The sequence below is a fragment of the Magnolia sinica genome, chromosome 14, assembly GCF_029962835.1.
Source record: "Magnolia sinica isolate HGM2019 chromosome 14, MsV1, whole genome shotgun sequence".
Taxonomy (NCBI): domain Eukaryota; kingdom Viridiplantae; phylum Streptophyta; class Magnoliopsida; order Magnoliales; family Magnoliaceae; genus Magnolia; species Magnolia sinica.
Genome location: NC_080586.1, coordinates 26,232,324 through 26,258,657, shown reverse-complemented (window position 1 = coordinate 26,258,657; position 26,334 = coordinate 26,232,324). Strand labels below are relative to the sequence as shown.

At 39.7% G+C, this 26,334-nt stretch overlaps 1 protein-coding gene across 3 annotated transcripts in view; it reads left to right on the top strand.

Annotated features, from left to right (window-relative positions):
- The first annotated feature begins 9,753 nt into the window (after window positions 1-9,753).
- Window positions 9,754-26,334, top strand: part of LOC131226193 (sodium/hydrogen exchanger 1) — a 28,095-nt gene continuing 11,514 nt past the window's right edge. The window contains exons 1-12 of one of the 3 annotated variants that reach the window (XM_058221950.1): window positions 9,754-9,861; window positions 10,240-10,289; window positions 10,455-10,848; window positions 10,952-11,070; window positions 15,131-15,228; window positions 18,991-19,050; window positions 19,168-19,214; window positions 19,304-19,498; window positions 19,636-19,682; window positions 20,059-20,125; window positions 20,250-20,350; window positions 20,484-20,585. In XM_058221950.1, coding sequence (XP_058077933.1) covers window positions 10,675-10,848; window positions 10,952-11,070; window positions 15,131-15,228; window positions 18,991-19,050; window positions 19,168-19,214; window positions 19,304-19,498; window positions 19,636-19,682; window positions 20,059-20,125; window positions 20,250-20,350; window positions 20,484-20,585 — 1,010 coding nt within the window. In that variant the 5' untranslated portion in view covers window positions 9,754-9,861; window positions 10,240-10,289; window positions 10,455-10,674. Of the gene's footprint in view, window positions 9,862-10,234; window positions 10,290-10,454; window positions 10,849-10,951; window positions 11,071-15,130; window positions 15,229-18,990; window positions 19,051-19,167; window positions 19,215-19,303; window positions 19,499-19,635; window positions 19,683-20,058; window positions 20,126-20,249; window positions 20,351-20,483; window positions 20,586-26,334 lie in introns of all 3 variants that reach the window. The other 2 variants (XM_058221951.1, XM_058221952.1) reach the window with 2 other exon arrangements.

Below are 26,334 nucleotides of genomic sequence, written 5' to 3'. Positions count from 1 at the left end.
ACTTGAGCCTTTAAATTGTTTCTTTTCTATGCTCGTCTTAAAATGATATCTAAAAATAGTTAGACATCAAATACATCATGATTGGCCCACAGATCCCTAATAAAACATATAAATCATGGTAGGCCGGCCCCACAGATCCCGTGATAGAACATATACATCATGTTAGCCCTGGAGATCCCGTGACAGGACCGTCCATCTCTAGCTTAAATCCCGTGGGCAACTATCCAATCCGCTCACGTATCCAGCACAATCATAGTGCGTCTGGTGCTCATCTCTCGAGTTTAAGCCTCACCGCAACGAGATCAGTTAATCCTACACGCAAGTTATCCACGCGGGTACACGTGTCAAATGTACAGTTGAATGGAAGATCGTATCCGTTCAAAATGTCCTGGCTCCAAAATCACACCCGTCAACTGATCCCTGATCATGGTGGCCACATGTGAATGCTAAACATTAACGATCGGCAATCCTTACCAATCTCCATTTCTTTTGTACCCACGTGTACCCTTCTAACCAAATACTTAAAGTGACGTGGACCAATGAGGATTACGGTAACAGGAAATCCCTGTTGACCAGATAGCAGAGGATTCCGACTCATACTTGAATGATTCAAGCCGCTGACAACGTGGACCCAGCTGTGTACATGTACGTCGTATCTCATGAAACCACCGTTGAAGAGGTACAAGCCCGGTCGTTTACGGAAACGGATTGGCTACTACCCCTGCCACTAGCCCGGTGGCCGGTGGTCGGTGCTCTGTGGGCACCACAATGATGTATGTGTTTCATCCATGCCGTTCATCCATTTTTAAAGATCATTTTATTGATTATTTCCCAAAATGAGAGGGATGTAAATCTCAGGTGGACCACACCACAAGAAAACAATAGTGATTGGATATCCACCATTAAAATCCTCATAATGCCTAATATACTGTTTATTTGACATCCAATCTGTTGATTAGTTCATACAGACCTAGATGAAGGGAAAAAACAAAGATCAGCTTAATCCAAAACTTTTATTGTCTCCAAAAAAGTTTTAATGGTCGGCGCTCATTCAACACTGTTTCCTATAACGTGGTCCAGTTGAGAATGGGAAATACCTCATTTTTTGTTTCATACCCTAAAATAACCTAGAAAAATATGTGGACGGCATGGATGAAACGTATACATCTTGGTGGGCCCACATAGCACCGACCATCAGCCATTGGCTGGTGGCATGGGGAGTAGCCAATCTGTTTCCGTCGTTTACTCAACCACCTTCCATCTTCTATACGGGAGCGAATGAGGTGCAGCCCCGAACATGAGGCACACCTTAATGTATTTACTTTATATCCACGCCGTTCATCCATTTTTAGCAGATACAGATATCTCATGTGGACTGCACCATATGAAATAGTGGTGATTGACCGTTAAAAACTTCTTGTGGGGCAAGCTGATATTTATTTTTACCCTTCATCCATCCAGGTCTGCGTTGGACGCCAAATAAACACTACAGTGGGTCTTAGGAAGTTTTTAATGGTGTGTGTTCAATCACCACTGTTTCCTATATTGTGTGGCCCACCTGAGATTTTGATCTACTTCAGTGTTTAACTCAATACATTAAATGAGATTAATGAGATGGAAAAAATGGATGGACGGAGTGGATATACAAATACATATATCAAGGTGGGCCCCACGGTCAGGGCCTCTGGTACAGTGTATGATGCCTGAACGAGTAAAAGCTAGCCTTATTCTGGTTTTACGGCTTACATGACACGTTGGGTTTTTCTCACGGAGAGGTTGTTTGGCAGCTTGGATTCCCTGATAATCGGCCCTAATAAGATTTTGCGTTTGGCGGTGGTAAAAGCGCCCGTTATGCAAATCAAGTAGTGGAGACGTGAGTCCAATACATATTATCATAGATTCCACCTGATGGCGTCAGTCACGACGTGAGTTAACTTCTGCGTACTGATTTCACTTTTGAAATTTGGTGGGCCCTATCATATTATTTAAGTATGTGAAATCTACCTCCATCACTGGGTGTCTCACCACATTTCAACTGTAGGGTCTAAAAATCCGTGCATTATGTGATTTAAGTGGGCCAAATAAAGGGAAGTAAATAGGAGAGAAAACTTTAATTTTTCAAAGCCAACCATAATGATTATATGAAAATTTTATCCCACGATTAGATTTTAAGTTAAAATTTAGCTATCGAGTTAAAAAATCAAACTTATCCATCATTTATTCAAGTGGACCCCACTAAGGAAAATAATATTAGAAGGTAAGTGTTGTCATGTATACTATTTCTAATCGCGTGGTCAAAGTAAATTATGAATTGAACTCATTTTTGAGCCCTACTATTAAAATGAGGTGATGCACTTGACGATTGGGGTAGATTTCACAATGGACATGAAAATATTTTAACTCCATATTGACCTGTTCATCAAAATTAGTTGAAATCCACTTTAATAATGAGTGAGCCTTACCATTATGCTAAAGTGATATCCATCTTAATCACCATGGTCATCATCCCATTTTAGCCATAGGCTCCAAAAATTAATCCGTCCGTAATTTAGGTGGGCCATGCAAGGGGGAGAGGGATGCACACACTTAAAATTTGTAGGATTCATCGTGTTGATTATATAAAATCCATTCTAACTATTAAATACCAATTAAATTTTAGAAAAATAGTTTGAAAAGTAAGTGTTACTGAATTAAAAATTAGATTGATTTTTAGGCCCCATAATTAAAATGAAGTAACACACTTAGTAATTAAGGTAGAATTTTTATAAAATATCACGGTGAGCCACATGTGAGACTATGTAGAATCAGTGTGATATATGCTTCAGAAGTAAAAGTCACTTCACCATCCCACAAACACAATTTTATTTTAATTTATTGAAATCCATTTATGTAACGCTAAATATAATTACGAATTTCAATTCACATAAATTCCATAATGAATATGATTTTGCCTCCATTAATTTCTTTTAAATTTCATTTTTATGAATATTCTCTCCAAACCATGGGATATTTTACGCGTTTGCTATAGCACTAGACGGGACACTTGACGAGTTAGCTACAACACAATGAAACAGATACCATGATCTGTCATCGCCAGTGGATTCCAATTCATGCCTAATCAACACTGCCAAACAACCCCTAAGATATGCCGGGACTCTAGCCGTAGGATTCAGGTACTTTTGAGTGATGGAAAATTGTTCAATTTGTAGGGCGCTTCTTCAACAGGGATGCCAAAAAATTATCATTTGGATATTTTCAACCGTTGATTATACATAGTATCCACCCTGTTCAAAATAACAGACCCACATCATCAATGAAGTCTAATTGAGAGAGTTTTTGTTCCCTGTTGTTCCACTATACATGGACGCGGTTTTGCTGGTAAACCCAACACCAGCCACCCGGCTTATGTTGAAAGCTTTGTGGCCCCATCATGATGTATGTGTTCTATCCATACCGTCCATCAATTTTTCAGCTCATATTAAGGCATGAGTCGAAAATTGAAGCATATCCAAAGCTCAAGTGGACCACGCAGTGGGAAAAACAAAATAGTGGGACGATGATGTACACTGTGGAAACCTTTCTAGGACCTTCAGAACGTTTATTTTTCATCGAAAACTTATGTGGCCCAATGAAGTTTTCAATGGTAAGCGTTGAATTCTCACTGTTTTCTGTGGTGTGATCCACTTGAGCTTTGGATTTACCTCATTTTTGGGTTGATGCCCTAAAATGAGATGGAAAAAATGAATGGATGGTGTGGATAAAACAGATATATATATATATATATATATATATATATATATATATATATATATATATCATGGGGGGGCCCACAGAGCTTTGACATCAGCTAGCTAGCCGGTGTTGTGATCAGCCAAACCGCGTCCACCGTAAACAGTGAGAGTGACTGTATAAACGGTTTGGATCATTAGAAGGTGGGCCTGCAGTGTATCTAATCGAGCAGACCTCTCTCATGAAAGAGTAATTTCCAACTGTACGACCCATATATGGCCATCAACCTTTTGAAGCCCACTTGCTTTTTACCTCCCAAGAATAAGCCCCAGCTGTGCGGCCCCATTTCTCAGGTCGAACATGCCCCTGCTTTCTTTCCGGAGGCAGATCGCCTGGTGCTCGAAGACGAGCGCTGACGCTCCTCGAACTCCAAGTTGTACGAACGGTTCAAAAGATATCAAAGTTACATGGGCCACACAGTTATGTATTTATTATATCCACAACGTTCTTCCATATTTTGAGATAATTTTGGGAGCATTATCAAAAAGAAAAAATCAAATCCAAAGATCAACTGGACCACACCACAAAGAGCAGCGGGAAAACTGATTTTCAATCCATTCATAAGGTCACAGAGACCTGGATGAAGAGGAAAACCAAGTTCATAATGATCCAAAACTTCTTGACCCCTAAAAGGGTTTCAATGGTAGACGTTCAATCCTCCACTGCCTTTTACAGTGTGGTCCACTTGATAGCTAGATCTATCTATCTTATTTTTCATCCCAGACCTTAATATGAGTTTGCCAAATAGATGGACGTTTAGATATAACACATACCTCATAATGGGACCCACAAAAAGCAATGGGGATTACAACAGAAAGAAAAGAAAAAAGAAAAAAGAAAAAGGCAGGACCCGGTCGACCGGGTCAACTAGAATGAGTTACGTAACATACCACATATGATTTTAGGGTAGGAGAAGTTAATTTAGCCAACCAACGTAACTATTTTCCAAGATTCCATCGGGTCGATGGTCAAAAATTCATTTTATTCATTTCGCGGTCAATTTCATTCACTTTACGGTCAATTTCAATCAGTTCGCAGTAAATTTCATTAACTTCACGATCAATTCCATGCATTTCGCGGTAAATTTCGGTGAATTCCCTCCACTTCACAGTCAATTCCATGCATTTCATGGTCATTCCTGGCGATTCCCCATCACTTCACGGCCAATTCCATGCATTACACGGTCAATTTACACGGTCAATTTCCTTCACTTCATGGGCAATTCCGTGCATTTCACGGTCAATTCCCTTCACTTCACGGTCAATTATGTGCATTTCACGGTCAATTCCCTTCATTTCACGGTCAAATTCCATGCATTTCATAGTCGATACCGATGATTCCGCTTCACTTCACAGTCATTTCCATGCATTTCACGGTCAATTCGGTTCACTTTACGGTCATTTCCATGCATTTCATGGTCATCTCCCGCGATTCCGTTTAGATTCACAGTCATTTCCATGCACTTCACAGTCAATTCCCTTTAATCGCTAAAAATGACCGTGAAGTGAAGTGAATTAAACGTGAAATGCATGGAAATGACCGTGAATCTAAACGAAATCGCTGGAATTGACTATAAAATACATGGAAATGACCGTGAAAGGCATGGAAATGACCGTGAAGTGAAGGGAATTGACTGTGAAGTTCATCGAAATGACCGTGAATCTAAATGGAATCGTTGAAATTGACTGTGAAATGCATGGAAATGAGCATGAAGTGAAGCGAATTGACCGTGAAATGCGTGGAAATGACTGTGAAGTGAAGGGAATTGACTGTGAAGTGCATCGAAATGACTGTGAATCAAAACGGAATCACCGGAAATGACCGTGAAATGCATGGAAATGATCGTGAAGTGAAGCGAAATGACCGTGAAATGCATGGAAGTGGCCGTGAAGTGAAGGAAATTGACCGTGAAGTGCATGGAAATGACAGGGAATCTAAATGGAATCGCTGGAATTGACCGTGAAATGCATGAAAATGACCGTGAAGTGAAGCGAATTGATCGTAAAGTGCATGGAAATGGCCGTGAAGTGAAGGGAATTGACTTGAAAGTGCATGGAAATGACCATGAATCTAAACGGAATCGTCGGAATTGATCATGAAGTTAAGCGAATTGACTGTGAAATGCATGGAAATGACCGTGAAGTGAAGGGAATTGACCGTGAAGTGCATCGAAATGACCGTGAATCTAAACAGAATCGCCAGAATTGACCGTGAAATACATGGAAATGACCGTAAGTGAAGCGAAATGATCGTGAAATGCATGGAAATAACCGTGAAGTGAAGGAAATTGATCGTGAAGTGCATGGAAATGACCATGAATCTAAACGGAATCGCCAGAATTGACCGTAAAATGCATGAAAATGACCGTGAAGTGAAGGGATTTGACTGTGAAGTGCATCGAAATGACCGTGAATCTAAACGGAATCGCTGGAAATGACCGTGAAATGCATGAAAATGACCGTGAAGTGAAGCGAATTGATCGTGAAATCCGTGGAAATGAGCGTTTAAATTCAAAGTCATTTTAATGCACTTCACAGTCATTTCCATGCATTTCACGGTCAATTCGCTTAACTTCATGGTCATTTCCATGCATTTCATGGTCAATTTTGGCGATTCCGTTTAGATTCACGGTCATTTCCATGCACTTCATGGTCAATTCCCTTCACTTCACGATCATTTCCACGCATTTCACATTCAATTCACTTCACTTCACAGTCATTTTCATGCATTTCACAGTCAATTCTGGCGATTCTGTTTAGATTCACGGTCATTTCCATGCACTTCACGGTCATTTCCATGCATTTCATGGTCATTTCGCTTCACTTCGGGGTCATTTTCATGCATTTCATAGTCAATTTCGATGATTTTGTTTAGATTCACGGTCATTTCCATGTACTTCACGGTCAATTTCCTTCACTTTACGGCTATTTCCATGCATTTCACGGTCATTTCGCTTCAGTTCACGGTCATTTTCATGCATTTCACGGCCATTTCTAGCGATTCCGTTTAGGTTCACAGTCATTTCGATGCACTTCACGGTCAAATCCCTTTACTTCACGATCATTTCCATGCATTTCACGGTCAATTTACTTAACTTCACGGTCATTTCCATGCATTTCATGGTAAATTCCGGCGATTCCATTTAGATTCACGGTCATTTCCATGCACTTCACAGTCAATTCCCTTCACTTCATTGTCATTTCAACGTATTTCACATTCAATTCGCTTCACTTCATGGTCATTTTCATGCATTTCACGGTTAATTCCGGCGATTCTGTTTAGATTCACGGTCATTTCCATGCACTTCATGGTTAATTCCCGTCACTTCACGGTCATTTCCATGCATTTCACAGTCATTTTGCTTCACTTCACGGTCATTTCTATGCATTTCACGGTCAATTTCGGTGATTCCGTTTAAATTCACAGTCATTTCCATGCACTTCGCGGTCAATTCCCTTCACCTCACGGCTATTGCCATGCATTTCACGGTCATTTCGCTTCACTTCACGGTCATTTCCAATGATTTCGTTTAGATTCACCATCATTTCGAGGCACTTCACAATCAAATCCCTTCACTTCATGGTCATTTCCATGCATTTCACGGTCAATTCGCTTAACTTCACAGTCATTTTCATGCATTTCACCCTTCACTTCACGATCATTTCCATGCATTTCATGGTCATTTTGCTTCACTTCACGGTCGTTTCCATGCATTTCACGGTTAATTCCAGTGATTCCGTTTAGATTCACGGTCATTTCCATGCACTTCACTGTCAATTCCCTTCACTTCACGGCCATTTCCATGCATTTCACGGTCATTTCGCTTCATTGCAAAGTCATTTCCATGCATTTCACTGTCATTTCGCTTCACTTCACGGTCATTTCCAGCGATTCCGTTTAGATTCACTGTCATTTCGATGCACTTCACGGTCAAATCCCTTCACTTCACGGTCATTTCCATGCATTTCATGGTCAATTCGCTTAACTTCACGGTTATTTCCATGCATTTCATGGTCAATTCCGACCATTCCGTTTAGATTCACGGTCATTTCCATGTACTTCACGGTCAATTCCCTTCACTTCACTGTCATTTCTATGCATTTCACGTTCAATTCGCTTCACTTCAGAGTCAATTCTGGTGATTCCATTTAGATTCACGATCATTTCCATGCACTTCACGGTCAATTCCCTTCACTTCACGGTCATTTTCATGCATTTCACGATCATTTTGCTTCACTTCACGGTCATTTTCATGCATTTTATGGTCAATTTCGGTGATTCCGTTTAGATTCATGGTCATTTCCATGCACTTCACGGTCAATTCCCTTCACTTCACGCCCATTTCCATGCATTTCACGGTCATTTTCATGCATTTCACGGTCATTTCCAGCGATTTCGTTTAGATTCACGATCATTTCAATGCACTTCACGGTCAAATCACTTCACTTCACAGTTATTTTCATGTATTTCACGGTCAATTTGCTTAACTTCACAGTCATTTCCATGCATTTCACAGTCCATTCCGTGAAAGTGAAAGGAATTGACCGTGAAGTGAAGGGAATTGACTGTGAAATGCATTGAATCGACTGTGAAGTAAAGGAAATTGACCGTGAAATGTATAGAATTGACCGTGAAGTGAAGTGAATTGACTGTAAAATGCATGGAATTGACTGTGAAGTGAAGTGAATTGACCGTGAAAGTGAAGGGAATATACCGTGAAATGCATGGACTTGACCGTGAAATGAACTGATTGGAATTGACCGCGAAGTGAATGAAATGGATTTTCGACCATCAACTTGATGGAATCTTGGAAAATAAGTAGGTTAGTTAGCTAAAGTAGCATCTCCTACCCTAAAATCCTATATGGTTCGTCAAGTAACTCATTCTGGTTTAAGAGATATGTTTATTAAATGAATAAAGAAAGAAATGAATAAAAAGAACACCCAGATCCATAGCTCAAGTGGTAGACTGAGTGAAAGATGCCTCGTTTCAACACTAAGGTCTTGGTATCAATTCTTTAGTGCGGGTGGCTAGCACTGTAGTGTGAACTAACAGTGGGTGTACTAACAAGCTAACAAAAAAAAAAAAGAAAAAGAAATGAATAAAAAGGGAGAAATCTTTTTTTTTTATATGCTTATAGATACATATTTATATAAATATGCATTAGAGAAAAATGTAGGAGAGAAAAAGTTCTCCTTGTAAAAAAAAAAAAAAAAAAAAAACAGGTGGGACACTAAGTTAGGGTTAATCGAGTCCAAACCCGGTTGGCCCGACTCGCTGTCCACCCTCTTGTAATGAGGGGGGTTATGTCAATGGTTGTAGCTACGGTTATTATCCGTAACTAAAGGGGAGCTATCAAAAACCTGAAAAAGCAGGGGCATTTTCGACCTGAGAAATGGGGCCGTACATCTGGGGCTTACTCTTGGGAGCTCAAAATAAGTGGGCTTATTTTTAGGCATGGGCCATAAATGGGTCGTACATTAAGAAATTTCTCCTCATGAAATATCGGATAATGGAGCGCAGTCTACTACCGGGTAGCTAGGACACAAGCGAGGCTTACTGCCGTACACATGTAATAAACCTCAAATCTCAACCGTCCAAATAATGAGAACAACTGTAGATTGGTCATATAATCAAAATCAGATGGATTAAACAATCCTGACCTTTGCTTAATACACATTTTCATTTCAAATTTAGACCGTGTACCACATTTTATCTCTACAGTCCATTAGATGTTCACTGATAAACCGGTTATGGATCAGACCACCAGCTAAGTTTTGGGACATAGTTCATCTACATTTGGGGCCACTCTTTACACGGTTCAGATTCGAAGTGTATCCCACGTGTAAGTTAGAAAACTTTACCCATCAAAACACTTGAATACACCATAACCGTCAAAATTTGGCACGTGTGCCTGCGTGTAGGATATTGGAACGTTATGTTACACGCCTTCTCGTGTTGCCTGACATAGCGCTCTTTCTGTTCCGTTTCCTAACCTTCCATTTCACTGCACGTCTTCAAGAGCATCCCTCCCTCTGTTAGATCTCCTCTTTACAGAATTCTCTACGAAAGGTATTCTCAAAACCCTAACTCCACACCTTTCTCTCAAAGCTCTCGATCGAAATCTCTATTTCAAGAAAAATCTCCATTTCAAGAATCTTTCTTTTCAAAATTCGAAATTTCAGCCCTTCCATTCGCTCGATTCCTCAGTTTTCTTAGATTCCCAAAACCAAATCTTTCTTTCTTTTCCTTCGTAGATCCAAAGTAAGCAAAGATAGCATTTTCGCTGTATTTCGAAATCAGTATCAACTTCCAAAAAAATAAAATAAAAATTCGAATGTGTATAATTCATCGAAACCGTCCATTTTTTGATGACTTTGAATCAGACGGAAATTGATCGATCAATTTTTTTAGCTTACTGATGTAAAATTTCTTTTTCTGCAAGTTTAGGTAGTGTTCTGTTCGCCCGGTGAAGGTCGTGATTTCCCGAAGATCGCGAGGTTTGGAATTTTTGTTTTAAGTCTGAATTACAAGTTTTCTGTATATCAGCAGAATCCTGTATTGCGTCCACCAACTTCCTATTTCAATTTCCGCTGAAAATCATGAAATTAGTGGTAATTGGGTGTATTAATTGGTATTCGATTTGATTTTTTTTTTTTTTTCAGATATTGGAAGTCTCGGAATTGAAAATGAGGCCTTGTTAGCAGAATTTCTGTTAGATTGATTGGACGCAAGGATTTCATAAATTTTCAAAGAGTTTATATGCTGAAGAAGTCTTTAATATGGACAGTTCAGAGACATAGACTGTGCTTTGAAGGGGAACTTAATTTCTGAAGTGATTATCTTTGTACTGAAACCTACAATTACTGGGCCATTGTGAGAATCATGGCTTTTGATTTGAGTTCAGTCTTGATGAAGTTAGGGGCGGTTTCCACGTCTGATCATGCTTCCGTTGTTTCGTTAAATATTTGCGTGGCGCTTCTTTGTGCATGTATTGTGATTGGTCATCTGTTGGAGGAGAACCGTTGGATGAATGAATCCATCACGGCTCTCGCAATTGTGAGTTTTATTTATTTATTTATTTATTTTTTTAATATGGTATGAATTTGGTTACTGGTGTTGATTATTTATTTATTTATTTTTTTGCATGCTTTGATGGCAGGGGTTGTGTACTGGAGTTGTTATTATGCTGACTTCTGGTGGAAGAAGTTCACATATCTTGGTCTTCAGCGAAGATCTTTTCTTTATATATCTTCTTCCACCGATCATATTTAACGCTGGGTATGTTGGGCCTTCTGATCACTTTCTCTTCTTAGTGAGCGTGTATTGATTTGGTTCTGTCAATCAGAAATTTCTATTACCTGAGTGAGCTTCATAAAAATTCTATGAAGTGTTTTACCCAAAGTGCGTGTAATAAACACGTGGTGATTGGGAACATTGATATTTTTGGCTGCTACATGGATGTGCTGATGGACAATTCTGACCATCTGACTGTTCTGAGTTTGGCCTGTTTGATTGGTGCCATTACTCTTTTTTTTTTTTTTTTTTTTTTTTTTTTGGGGTGTTAAACACCCTGGCAGCTGATTGGATAGCTACCATGCTATCATTGTCTCAGCTTTTTTAATGTGGCTCATCTGCATGGTGGCCTAACTACGTTGACAATCCTGAATCTCCTGATTGCTCTATACGAGTGCCACATACACATTGGGGATTTCTTTTTTGGCACATCTTATGGAATTCCTTTAAGTATAGGTTTAGTCTGGTAATGTATAACTAATCCCTGTTGATTTTGCTTAGACCGCACTTGTTTATTATCAAAATAGAAGCAAGATATTACATATCGGTAATGGTGGCCGCAACGGTTACCGCTGTTACTGATACAGGTATCGTCCGTAACAGCCAATACAGGACCGCAACGACCATTATGACCCCCATAACGGTTGACAATTTGTTTTGCTCGAAAAATTCTAAAAAAAAAAAATCCAGAAAATTCAGAATAATGTAAATATTCCAAATCTATGTTCATTTTTTGTTTTGAACATGTTTATGGTAGCGTAACGGTCCACTCTTTGGTGAGAGTGTTGTATTGGGCTGTCTAGTGAATTTATGAACATGGTTATGTGTCTCTAATGTTTACACATCACAATCAAGAATTAATATTAGAAATTAGAAAAAAGGCTTACGAGGCATATGTACCACTTTTTTTTTTCTTTTTTTTTTGCCCTCGAAGCTTATATTCGCCCAAATCGCTTCAATTTACTGTTTTAATCCTAAAAACTATAGTATGAGTAGTTGAATTGTAGAGTGATCTAAAAAAGATTTTGGAATGAAAAAGTGAAAAAATGAGGAGAAAAATGGACTTACAGAGAAACAGTGGCAATTTTTCGACTGTACGGGGAAATGGCGTTATGCCCCATAATGGTTGATACGGTTCCAAAAAACCAACTACCCTGTTTCACCCTTGTATCATGTTACGGTCAGCCTTTATCTATATGTATCGGTCTTTATGGTCGTATCGTAATGGATACGGAACACCTTAGAAGTGTTGCATTTTCCTCTCTTCATAATGTTTATTAGAAGATGATAGTTTTCTAGGTTAAAATATGCATAACAAAGAAGAAGTCTATTTTTCATGGAGATCTTAATTAGTCTTACAGATGCAATTGATCTTCTCATTTTTTGTCTTTCACTGTGTTGGTTACCATTATAGTGGACTCAAGGACTGACATGTTGGTATGTGGCATGCTGTTTTGGAAAATTACCAAGAGAACAGAAAACCAGAATACCGATTTAACCTTCCCACAAATATTGTGATTGCAGACAAGCTTCAAAATACTGTGACTGAAATGAGTATCATCTATACTTTGCTATTTCTTTTCATGCAAAGAATCTTGTTGGATATGAATGATACAAATTTGTATTAAATGGCATATTTGGCGTATTTGTTTAATTTTCATAGTCTTTGGGCCCTCTCAGATCCTTGCATTTATCAATCCTGGATTGGCCAAGGGTTAAATTCCGTGGCTCAATAATTGACAAGGTGTGTTTCAACATTGAGGTCTTGGGTTCAAGCCAGTGTCTAAAGGAAATCCTGGATTGGCCAATCCAGGAATTTGCAATCCCTTGTTTGGGTTCCAAGGATTAGAATTGATGAGTCCAAGAGTCCATTTACTACTGTTCAATTCCCAGAAATTGGTATTGAACTCTCCCTCCCTCCCTCTCTTTCTCACTCCCTCCTCCCCAACCTCAACAGATGTTTGCTTTGTCTCTGATAGTCATCCAACCTCCTTTTGATGTTGTTGAATCAAGTCTGACCACCATTTGATCACCTATTGTAAGTATGAAATCATATCCTTTTTTATTGTTTATTTTCTCCTACCAAACGTATTCCTCTTTCTTAAAAATCTGCCGACCAAATAATAGATTTACAAATTTCAGGATTTGCAAATTAAGTTTTGGGATTTGTGACTCCCAATCCAGGTGTCAACCAAACAAAAAGATTTGCAAATCCAGGAGTTAACCAATTTAGGATTTACCACTCACAAGGTTTGGAACTCCCTACGACTAGGAAGTTTCACCATCCAAAGGGCCTTTTTAACTTGAGGGCTGTTTGGATTGGGGCATTTGGATGCCCTAAATATTTTAGTTACTAGGTATTACAATACCCGATTATTGAAATTGTTGGGAATTATCATCTGTGTTTGGATAACATTTTGGAGTAGGTGATTGTGATGCCCAAAAGTTGAATACCTGTTTGGTTCAGCTACCAGTCGAAAAACATCGGTGGTAATGATCCACAAATTAGTTTTGTCATTGATCTAGACCATCCATCATGTGGGTCCACACTTGGTTGCCCATCCCTCTTAAAGAATCACCTCGTTGGATGATTTTAAACGGTTAGGGAAATGGAGGGTTGATATCGATCATACTACTATTGGTCATATCATTGATCTAGGCCATCCATTATGTGGGTCCCACCCTTGATTGCTCATCCATGTCAACAAATCACCTTTATTGGATGATCCTAGCTGTTTGTTCAATGCCAATGGAAATGGATGGTCCATTGATCATACTACAAATGGTCCAATCATCAATCTAGACCATCCATCATGTGGGCCCCCACCTTGATTCTCCGTTCCTTTCAAAAGCTCATTTTGATTGGATGATCCTAATCTTCCAATCATGCGTAGGGAAAATGGACGTTCCATATTGGCCATAGTAAAAATGGTCCAATCATGGTCTCGCTCTTGATTGCCCATACCTAGAAAAAATCATGTTGATAAGGTGATTCTAACTGTCCAACCAGTGCTTAGGGAAATAGATGGTTCATATTGGGCATACTACAAATGGTTTGATCATTGATCTACACCATCCATCATTTAGGTCCCACCTTTGATTGTCCATCTAGGCCATCCCTCCCAAATTCACTTTGGTCTTGTGATTCCAGCTGTCCAATCAATCGCTAGGAAATGGATGACCCATCTTGACCATGCTGCAAACAGTGCCATCTTTCATTTAGACCCTCCATCATGTGGATCCCCCCTTTGATTGCCCATCCCTTTCGAAAAATCACTTTGGTCAAATGGTCCAAGCATCAACTCTTTCCCACCTTTGGTTGTGCATCCATGTTGTTGCTAGTGGAATCTGTACATCCCAATATTTTTTGGACAATGAGATTCCCCATTTTTGTGGTATTGAGACTTCCACTGAGCATTTGAATATTTGGTATTCCAATGTCCAATAGTCCCCAATCGCAAAAATTGCACTTCAAGTGGAGAATGGGATTTCCTGGAATCCAAGTGCCCCCAATCCAGACTGACTATACCTTCTATGACAATCCACTTTCATTTTATCACCTCTTTCCCACCTTGGTTGTGCATCCTTCTTGTTGCTGGTGGCATCTGTAAATCCTAATATTTTTTGGACAAGAGATTCCCCATTTTTGTGATATTGAGATGTCCACTGAGCATTTGAATATCTGTTATCCAATGTCCAATAGTCCCCAATCGCAAAAATTGCACTTCAAGTGGAGAATGGATTTCCGGGAATCCAAGTGCCCCCAACCCAGACCGACTATAACTTCTATGACAATCCAATGTCATTTTAGTCTGCCTTGGGTAGACTGCGTGCCACCTCTTCTCTCTATCCTTATTCCTTCCACTTTCTGCAGTGCACAATGTGTTTTTTGTACCTCTCTCTCTCTCTGTAAATATGTTTCTGGATATTGGCACTAATTACTTAACTAGTTGTTTGGATTTCGGGTGTGATCTTGAATTTCTGTGGATAAGCTTGATAATCTTTCTCCTTTTTATTTATTTTTATTTTTATTTTTATGTATCAGGTTTCAAGTGAAAAAGAAGCAATTTTTCCGCAATTTCATGACAATTATGCTGTTTGGCGCAGTTGGCACATTGATATCTTCTGGCATCATTTCAGTTAGTATGTTCCTATTCTTTCTCGTCATATCTGTTTTAGATTAGATTTCTTATTATGCCTCTATTATTCTCTTAACTTCATAAGTGGTCAGCATTGTTACATTTAACAGGAAAAATTCTCTTTTATTTAAATTTCCTTGTGCTAGATGCTAGAAACCAAGCTATCTCCATGTCAGACTGATTTGTATTGTGCTTGTCTGAGACTAGCATTGACGGCACCAGTTAGCTGACTGTGAAGTTGTGCTTGCATAAAAAAATTAGGGGTACATCTGCATCTAGGTGTTTGCATGCAAAAATTTGGATTATGCGATATGAACCATATGTCAAAATTCTTTTCTGGTTGCCAGTAAAAAAAAAATATAGATGTTATTTTACTTGTGGCCCTTGATAGAGTGGAATGGCAGACATGATTCATGTAGCCAACCCCATTAATTAGGATAAGGGTTAGATGATGATGATGATTATTTCACTTGATGATTAAGTCTACTTGATTCGTAAAGTTAACTTAGTAGCTTTTAAGAAGTCATGCATAAATCCAAGCATTGTGGAAGGGACCCTCAGATGATGACCAATTGGCACTAGAGAATGGAGTCCTTGTTGCCATTAAAAAAATGTAGATATTAATTTTGATGGCCCTCGATAGAGTGGAATGGTGGAACATGATTCATGTAGCCGATCCTATTAATTGGGATAAGGCTTAGATGATGATGATGATTATTATTATTTTACTTTGTGATTGTCTACTTGAATCTTGTAGCCAAATTAACAGCTTTTGAGAAGTCATGCATAAATCCTAGCATCTCTGTAGGGACCTTTGGATGATGACAGATTGGCAGCAGTGAATCGATTCCTTGTGAATTGGCAGAGCCAGGTGCTCTTATTTACGGCGGTAGGGACTCTTGCTTCCACTCACACCAAACTTTCACGTAGGCACTTCATCTTCATTATAGTAAATGCGAGGTTCAAAATGGAGAATCGTAAAATTGCCGAATGGCCTGTGCAGATGGAGTTGAAGTAGGTGCATTGCGCAAAACATTGCATGGTATATGTTGGAAATGGAATCTTTCCAATAGTCCATTCAAAGTACAGATATGCAAAGTCGAGTAGATGGGTCTGCTGAAATTCAGTGTAAAATGTGAAAACTAAAGCTGAACCAATCCAGTTACAAAATCTTATCTTTATGAATAACAACAAGCTATTTAATAAAAGAGATGGCACACCAAGACAAGTGGACAAAATCTTAATATGAAGAGGTGATCTCGACGCATCTTCTTCAGTTAAGGCGTCGATATAGTCATGTAGATAGCATTTACTGAAATCACTTCCCACACATTTAAGTTTTCTGAAAAAAATGAAAAGAGTAAAAAAATTTCTTAGCCTCCCTGAAGAGGGGCTTCCACCCTGTTAGAATTACGCAGATCAGCCAGCCTGCAAATGCCATTCTAATTCCTTTCTCATCATGTATTTCATGTGCATGGAACCGAATATTATCATTATCACCTGCTCCAAATCTTTGTTATTTATTCCATGAGGTGCGCTCCAGTGGTACCTGTACCACTGTACAGGCAGATGTGGGGCCCATGAGATATATACAGGACATCCAACCTGTACATCAGATGCATGAGCTCATGTTGCCCACACATAAAAAAAGGCAGCCCAACTAAGGTGGGCCACAGTACACAGAGCAAGATGGGAGGGAACACCCACCCTTTCTTTTCACAGGGGCCCGCCTAAGTTGTAAACCAGCTTGATTTTGGGTCTGACCCTTCATCAAGGACAGATGAAGGGTGTGAATGGCCTAGATTGCAGATACACTACATGGTGGACCTCCTATTCAAATCAATGGTAGGCATCGACTCTCTAGTTGTTCTGTATAGTCTTGCCCACATCAGGCACATTTTTGGTTACTGGAGGTAACTGGAGATCACACATCAGATGAATGGGTTGTATGTCATCATTTGGGTCCCACTTCTGTCCAGTACCAGTATCATCGGATTGACTTAAAAAACATTATCATGTTATCCAGATTGGGTTAGTCTTCTAGCTTCTATGTTAAAACTTTAAGTTGCTAGATAATAGCTTAGAAGTTATATCAGTAGTTGCTTAAATGCTTTACCTAATTACTTAATGCTTTAACATAAAAGTTGACAAAATCAAAACATTTTGGAGAAACTAGAGAGACGTCAAACTTTGAATCTTGAACTCTCCATGTATTTAATGTGCATCAGGTGAGTAAAACTGGGAGGATGCCTCTTCTTTTCTGTATGTGCATGTGTTCTCGATATGTTGTTTAGAAAGTAGTAGCTTATTTCTATGTATATCACCAACAGGTTTGGACGATTTTGCGCTGATAATTAGTTTTTAAGAGAGTCCTCAACCTAAAGATTTGGAAGGATGTATGAGGGATTTACGATATAGTTCAGGGTATTTGCGGCATCATCAATTGAGGTTATTTTCCTTATTTTAAAAAGGCCTTCAGCTCCTACTTAATCTCTCCCTGATTTCCTAGCAGCCTACTTTCTCTTTCCCAATCTCTCTCTTCCTTCCTCTCTCCATGTGCAACGCACGTGCCACAACCTTGGTATGTAATAATCCAAGTGACTTATTGATAAGACTAGGCGCTCACCAATAGTTATGGACTCCTGTAAGAAGCTTTTTTAGAAGGGTTCAAGAGTCACCGTTGGACACTAAATTCTTTTATTGATCAGAGGGACACTGCATGTTGGGATAGTGTCCCCTGTATCTTTGTTAAATTCAATCTATTGTGCTAGTTTCTTTCACTTGCCTTTTGATTTGAGGGTAGAGAAGTGGCTTAATCTTAATCCCGAAAGGAAACTCTCTCCACACTGATTGATTTGTGCCTACTCTCTGCATGGGCCTAAGATAAATAGTTTCCTTTCAGACTTCTTTTTCTTAAAGGGTATACACTGTTTTATCTCTTAAATATCATGTCTTAATTTCCCTCGAAAACCAGTTGATGGATGTCAAATATGCTTTTCATGAATGCCTTCTGGAACACTTTTCTATCACTTGCTGCTCAAAGAGAGAAAGAAAAGAAAAAAGAAAGAAAGAATGTCTTTATCACTCAACATGCTAGATTATACATCCCGACTGCCCATTTCATGTTTATAGGTCAAAAAAGCTGTGCATGAGCTTGTACAGGTTCCAAGGGTATGGTTTGAATTGTTATGCCAGATGCTTGAAGATGATGGGTGCAACTTTGTTGGATGGTTTGGAACTTCAGATATGGGTGTCACGTATGGGTATGGGCCTAGATGTAGGACACCCTCTTACTCCCAAATTTTATGATACAGGGATATGGCTATATCTGTAATACTTTTATTATCATAATATTTTGAACATTCTTTCTATTAATTTCCAAATATGTTTGTATGCTATAATGACTTTTTGATATAAACTATTTGGGCATGGCTGAGTCATATTTGCACCAATATGGGGTCCTATACCCATATAACTGTTATGTCACATTAAATATGGATCCCTCAGGGATTTGAACGATCTAGGTGTCATGGGGTGCAAGCTTCTATCTACCTGTATTTACTTGTTAAGAAAAATAAAACATAGCTATGATATGCATTTTAAATCTGTTATTATCTTCACTTATTTTACTACTTTGTGTAAGTTCCATTTTCCAGCTATGTCATCGATTCGTATGTTTGTGTTTGATAGAAATGAGTACGAAATTATGGAAATATTAGCTGGTCATATTTATTCTACTTGTCTAACTCTCTCGCTCTCAACCCAGCTGCTATGTTTCTATTTAAAAGGTTGCAAATAGCTCCTCTGGACATCGGAGATTATCTCGGTACTTTCACCATATCACACGCTCTCCATCTTTCTTCTCCCCCTCGTTTCAGCTATACTCTGTTTTTAGTGCTCATATTTTTGTGCTCACATCTGGATTATGCTTCAATACCTGCAGCAATTGGAGCAATCTTTTCTGCAACAGATTCTGTTTGCACCTTGCAGGTTCAAAAACTCTTTGCATAGCTGTGTTGCTATCTCAACTAATAAAAATAAAGACTCACTGCAACTAAAATACCTTTCATCAAATGCAGGTTCTTAACCAGGATGAGACTCCTCTACTGTATAGTCTTGTGTTCGGGGAAGGTGTTGTCAATGATGCGACATCGGTGGTACTGTTTAATGCAATTCAGAGATTTGATCTCACTCACATCAACTCCGGCATTGCTTTGAAGTTTGTTGGCAACTTCTTTTCTTTATTTATCCTAAGCACCTTGTTGGGAGTTGGGGTAAGTTACTTCCTGTTTATGTTAGTGCTGTTGTTTTTATTGTTATTTGAAATTTGTAGGGCAAGTTTATTTTGTCTCTGCCCATTTCCATGATGTGGAATTGTATTCTCTGATGATGTGTTTTATCTGTTTTGCAGACTGGACTGCTTAGCGCATACATTATAAAAAAACTGTATTTTGGCAGGTTTGTTGACAGCAGAATTCTATAATTTTATTAGTGTTCTGGTGCAAATGTTCTGCGTCATGAAATTTTCTTTGGTGCCTCGGCTACTGCCAACTTCCTTTCTTTCCATTATTTCTTGTCGAGAAATTCTCATGAGATTTAGTTTTTCAGTTATTTTTGTTTCAATTCACTTATTCGCATAGATAAAAACAAAATATCCGAAATTTTCTATGAAATTTTATTGTGTAGCTTTTGAGAATTCTCATCCAAGGTCACGTTTTTATTATCCTAAGTTAATTGACACCATTACTGCATATTATGATGGTTAGAATTCAAGAAACAATTTTGTTTGTTTTTTTCTTTGTAAAAAATCTAATGCTCGAACTTCCTATTCCAGGCATTCTACTGATCGTGAAGTGGCACTCATGATTCTGATGGCTTACCTTTCTTATATGCTAGCGGAAGTAAGATTCTACTATGATCTTGGATGATAGATTTCTTTTTCTTTTTCTGGTTCCAGAAGTTCCACCAAATTGAATGCGTAAGCTCTCATTGAATTGCACATAACATGGTTATTCTATATTGCAGCTGTTCACCCTAAGTGCCATTCTTACGGTATTCTTTTGTGGGATCGTGATGTCCCACTACACCTGGCATAATGTGACAGAGAGTTCCAGAATTACCACCAAGTATGTTAAACGGCTGGAAGAGCTAGTCCAAACCATTGTGGCCCACTTCCATTCCTGTATCTCTTGTTGTCTGCATACAATTGACACAACCTGTTTAGTGCTGTTTTGAATTTCTGTTTATTGATCATTGCAGGCATGCTTTTGCAACTTTGTCATTCATTGCTGAGATATTTATCTTCCTCTATGTTGGTATGGATGCATTGGACATTGAAAAATGGAGTTTCGTGAGTAGTAGGTATGTGTTTAAAACTTAACTGACCTTTGTCTACAAGGAAAGGGGGAAAAAAAATCTACTCAGCTTGTCACCAATTTTCTGAGATTGTTGAATGTTTTGCGCGCATCCTTTATTTTTGAAATATAAGTGTGGAATACTCTTGCTCTCGTACCATATTTTGAAAATAACTTTGTTGAATAATGCCAAAAGTGCATGTTCTTGTGATGCAGGACATGGAAAATTAAATATGATATGCAAGATCTCAGGCTTTAGATCATACTAATTGAAAACAATCCATATTAATTCCACATCCTACACAAAAGCTCAAACATTCAAGTAAAGGGGAATCTGCACGGGTCCAGGCCTACACAGGTTAGGGCTGGATCTGTTAAAATTATAAACCAAATGATGCTCAAAGATAAGTAGTAATCATCCACATATGCACAACAATCAGTGCCTAATCCAAGGGATTCACCAATTTCAATTCAAGGAACCCTAGGGTGAGAGAAGGGGCAAACAAATTAAAGATAATGCAACTAGGGTTACGTTTATGAAAAACTGGTATGAGAGGGTAAAATAAGAAGAAAACCTGAATCGGAAGACGGTTCCCGCGCGTGGACAACAACAATGGCTTACACGCACGTGCATGTGATTACGGCCGCACGTATGTGGGGCCCACTATTCAGAAAAAAGCCACCTTGGCCCTGGTCGGCCAGGGATGGACTCCAAAACCCCCAAATCTTAGCTCGATCCAATGCACGGTTTGTGCGTGGTGCTCCGCCGAAGTTTCAGCTCTCCTGCAGGGCTAGATTCTGGAAATCTGCTGTAGAGAGAAAAACGGCTGCAACTATTGATGGATTTGCAGATGGAATGCTTGTAGGAGGAGAAATATGGATGCAAGAAGGTGGGGGCGAATCGGGATATATGTGGCTTCGCACCACGGTAGTTAGTCCTTCGAAGAAGGGAGGGCTTCGCACCCAATTAGGTTTTCATAACTCGGAAAGAAGAAGGAAATCGCAGCAATTTTTATTCATCTTCATTGAATCAAAAGAACTACAAGGGGTGCCTATTTATAAGAAAACCCTATACCCCAAAACTCGCGCCATGTGCGCAACCTAATACTTGGCGATGAAGTAAACTAAAATAAAAACCAATTGAAGAAATCTAAAGCGTTCATGATGTTCTAAATAATATAAATAAGCAAAACCTAAAGTAGAACTTAATCTGACTAGTGGGCCACGATCATGAGATCCCATGATGGGCTTTACTTGACTATCGGGCCCACTCTCTTGAATCAAAACTCCGTCCTCTAACTAGGAGGCCCTCCCTGGACGTCGTCATCGAGCCAGATCGATGGTGGATCCCTCCTTTTCCTTGCGTACATGCATAGGGGGGCGGTGTGCGTGCGCATATGCGCGTGATGTCCCCATCATCTTGGGTTCATTTGGAAGAAAACAAACTAAATATGTTTTCAAATGTGACATTAAGACGGGGTTAGGTTAGGCTCGCAAGGCCATATCGTCCCCGCCACGCGTTTGAACACAGTTGCCCGATCGGGCAAAGTTGGCACATGTGAAGAAATAAGGGAACATGTGTCCATTACATTGATGGGTGTAATAAAGGGAGTAGTTGGTTTTCGTAAGGCTCACGAAAGGGCTGCCTGCATGGGGTCGGGAGCAAGGCCACCTGTCCCATACTTCCCTCTCAATTGGGTAGAGGTTCGACATGTGGACCGTATACGTTCAAATCGTCGATTGGCAAAGAAGCATCCGAGCCGTTTAAAGGGCCACATGGAGATAGTGAGGACCGTCGAAACGACTGACCCTGATTAGGGGGCATTAGAGGACCTATTCGGGTGTACCGGAGACGGAGGCAACCACCTACATTAATGCAACTCTCTTTGCGGATGGGAGAGGAGTTCCAGATGGGGCCCACCGGGCCATTTTGAAGACCCCACATGCATTGTATGGGCATCAGGAAGACCCAACTGGTTGCTTAGGAGTTCGTTTCAATCGTAGGATTTTTATTTTGTATCGATCCAACCGTTGGATCTTATCGATTAGGCCATCGAGCCACTAGATCTTCTAGATTTAGTTCCCTTAGACTCCGATCTTTCTTCCTAGTGGAGTAGTTTGAGAAGAAAAATAAAAAGAAAGACTTTCTTGTGTGATTGTATTTTTCTTCTTTGTTTTTTAGGGTTTGTGAGAAACCCTTTCTTCCAATTGAATTGTGGAAGGGTAGAGGCTTCTTTGGTGGTGGATTCCTCCAAGATAGATGCATTTTCCTCATTCTCTTCTCCAACAAGGTATTCCACTTCTCTCTCCCTCTCTGTTTTTTTTTTTTCCTTCTTTTCCTTCCCTTACAACCTTTCTAAACCTGTCAAAACCCAACTCAATCGATTCTTTTTTCTCCTAACCCATCCATGTGTGGACCCGCACTCATGCACGTGCGTTCGTATGGACCTTCATGTGTGGGTCCCGTTTCGTATCTTTGCCTTCTTGATCTCCTTCCCACCCAACCTCATCCCTATATCCGTTGATCCCTAAAACCCCGATTCCCGAATCTCAATTCGTGAACCTAAAATCCTAACAAAAATATAATTTTCTTGTAAAACCTTTTCTAAACCAGAATTTTATTTGCGTCATTGTTTATTCACATGTTTGTTGCACTACCCACCTCCAAGTGGGCCACTCTTGAATTATTTTATATTTTTGTGCACCGCGTATATGATAACTTATAACTTTTGTGTTGCAAATTTGAATTTCTGAATCTATTATGTGGATATGTTTGATTTTACATGTCGATTGCTGAAATTAATGCGTAATTGATCTCTCATCTTGCATCGTAGGTTAGTTTCCATTGTCCTACATCAAATTTGGTATTAGAGCCTAAGTCTAGCATAGGGTAGGTGTTCGACGAAATGCCTATACCCATAGTAGAGCATGTAGATCCATATAACTTGCTGAATTTTTTGATTTGGTTTGCAAGATTTTCTGCTTGGGTATTTTAAAAGTCCTATATTGTTAGAATTTTCAGATTTAGTGACTTTAAGATACCTAGTTGTTGAATTTTCAGTTTGGCCTTATTAGAATCATTATAGGATTGTCTATAGGGTTTAAGGTACTTAGGGTCATCATGCATACAGTACATGTGCATCATATAGTGTCACATTGGGCGTCGCTAAATCTCATTTTTTTCATCGCATTCATCATATAGTACACATAGCTAGGTTGCCCTTCATTAGAGTCGTTTAGTGTATGCAAATGTGATCAAGTGACGATTTTGGTCTATTCCACACCATGAACCTGGATTAGATTGCTGAGGCTCAAGAAAAGATTAACCAACACACAATAGGACCACTACCGCACAATTGACTGCTAGCAACCAGCGTATCACGTGACTAGAGGCTTACCTCTCACAATATCCCCGTCACTCGAGAATACCACCGGTCTCAGGCAGGAGAGCCAGCGGATGAGGATCCAGTTGAACAGGGTCCAGTCCTAGTAAAACCCATTAGGTATCGTAATAGGAACTTTGGTCAGGGAGCAGGTCATGTAGGACCGCACGCCCACGCGCCCCGTAGAGAGTCGCAAGTTATGAAGAGCGTTAAAGTCGATGCTCTCAATTTTCATGGTCGCTTGAACCTGAAGCATTTCCTTGATTGACTAGCTGACATGGACCACTTCTTTGAGTGGCATGACATGTCAGTTCGCCGTCGAGCGAGCTTCGCTAAAATAAAGTTGATGAGTCAAGCCAAGTTATTCTAGACCAATACAGAGCAGAAGGCGGAGCAGCGTGGAGATGAACCCATTACATCATGGGTTGAGATGAAAGAACTTCTTAGATAAAAATACATCACGCTCTCCTACTATGATCACCTTTTGGATTAGTGGCAGTCCTTGAGGCAAGGTCAATGCCTGTATCGGATTACATCGAGAGATTCGAGGGGACATGATGTGATGTGATGTCGATGAATCCTCTGCTGTGACCCTATCACATTTTAGGACGGGCCTGCGCCTTGAGATTAGGCATGAGCTCATCCCTCATGATGTTGGTACACTAGAGGAGGCCTACCTTAGGGTAGATGAGCTTGAACGATACCTAGTGCAACCGACCATAAAGCGATTTGGGTCTCGTGATTCTAGTGACAGGGTTGCTCCTTAGGGAGCCAAACCTAACCCTGGGAGCGAGACTAAAGCCCTAACTGGTAATCCCATCTATAACAAATATGTTAAAGGTAAGGGTCTAGTTAGCACTAGTTCAAAGGGAAGTTAGCACATGCAGTGTTTACGTTGCAATGGTTATGGTCACCTTGCAAAATGAATGCCCAAACAAAGAAAGAGGTAAAACTCTCATGATAGATGAGGCAAATGAGGATGACGAGGGCGATTGCGATGTAGAGGAACATGAGCCTAATATTGGTGCTAGTGATGAGGAGTTTGATGAACAGGAGACCCACACTATCGTAGTAGTTAGATGCGCCTTTGTCCAAGATAAAGAAAGTGATGATTGGTGTAGTAACACGATCTTTTACACTTGTACCAATGGTGGAGAAAAGAATTGTAAAGTGATCATGGAGAGTGGTAGCTGTGCCAACATCAAGGTATCCCGTATCGGTATCGGTTGGCGTAACGGTGTCCTCTGATACCGATTCGGATATGGGGGCGTAACGGCCCGTAACGGCACAAATTTTTTTTTTTTTTGCCAAAAAAATATGAATTAAATCCGGAATATTCTAAGCATTCCAAATATGCATTCGTTTATAAATTGGAACATGTTTATGGTGGTGTAACGGTCCACTCTTTGGTGAGAAGTTGTATCGGACTGTCTGATGAATTTATGAACCAGATAACCTGAATTTGACTACAAAAGTCATATATTTAATTTCTAACTATCTACTATCAATGATAGATATATTAGAATGAATGTAATATGAAAATATCTTACATTAGGTGTTTGCAATTATTTTTGAAGAATTTCTCGAACATACCTGTGGATGTGACTGTGATTCCTGTCTATGACCTGTCATCCTCAAGTCAAGAATATTAAAAAAAAATTAGTGTCTGATATACTCCCCTGTAACTTGATTAAGGGTTACTTGATTGGTTGTCAGGGGAGCTATTTTAAATACAAGTTCGGCAATGTCAAGTGTGTGCTTGGCTTCTTGCAATAATACTGCTGTGAGCTGTCTGCTGCAAATACTTACCTTAATACAAATATATAATTACAATCACAAGTCACCACCAAAATAAAAATCTGCTTTTTTGTAGTTGCTCGACCTCCACATCATCGTCATCGTCATTGTCATCATCAGGCTGAGGCTGTCCAATAGTTGTAGGTGCTGCATATCCATAATATCCAGTGCCAGAAGGAAATACTAGATCAATGAAACCAGAGGATGACTGATCCTTACTAGGCAACGACTCCGACCCCGAGTAAGGATATCCACCAGTGCTCGTCGAATAGCCATATTGGTGCCAGGGTGTCCCAAAACGGTTACGTATCGGCCGTAACGGCCGATACGTAACGGTAACGGTGGTACCCGTTACGCGATACGGGGCTGTATCGGCCGAGTCGCTTTTTTGTACACGTAACGGCCGTTACGGGCACGTTACGGGCATAACGGCCGTTACTGACCCGTAACGGCTGTTACGGGCCTTGGAAAAAAAAAAAGAAAAGAAAATAAATAAAAAAACCCTAACCTTTTCCTTTCTTTTCCTCTTCTTCTTCTTCTTCTTCTTCTTCTTCTTCTTCTCAGCCTGCTACGACG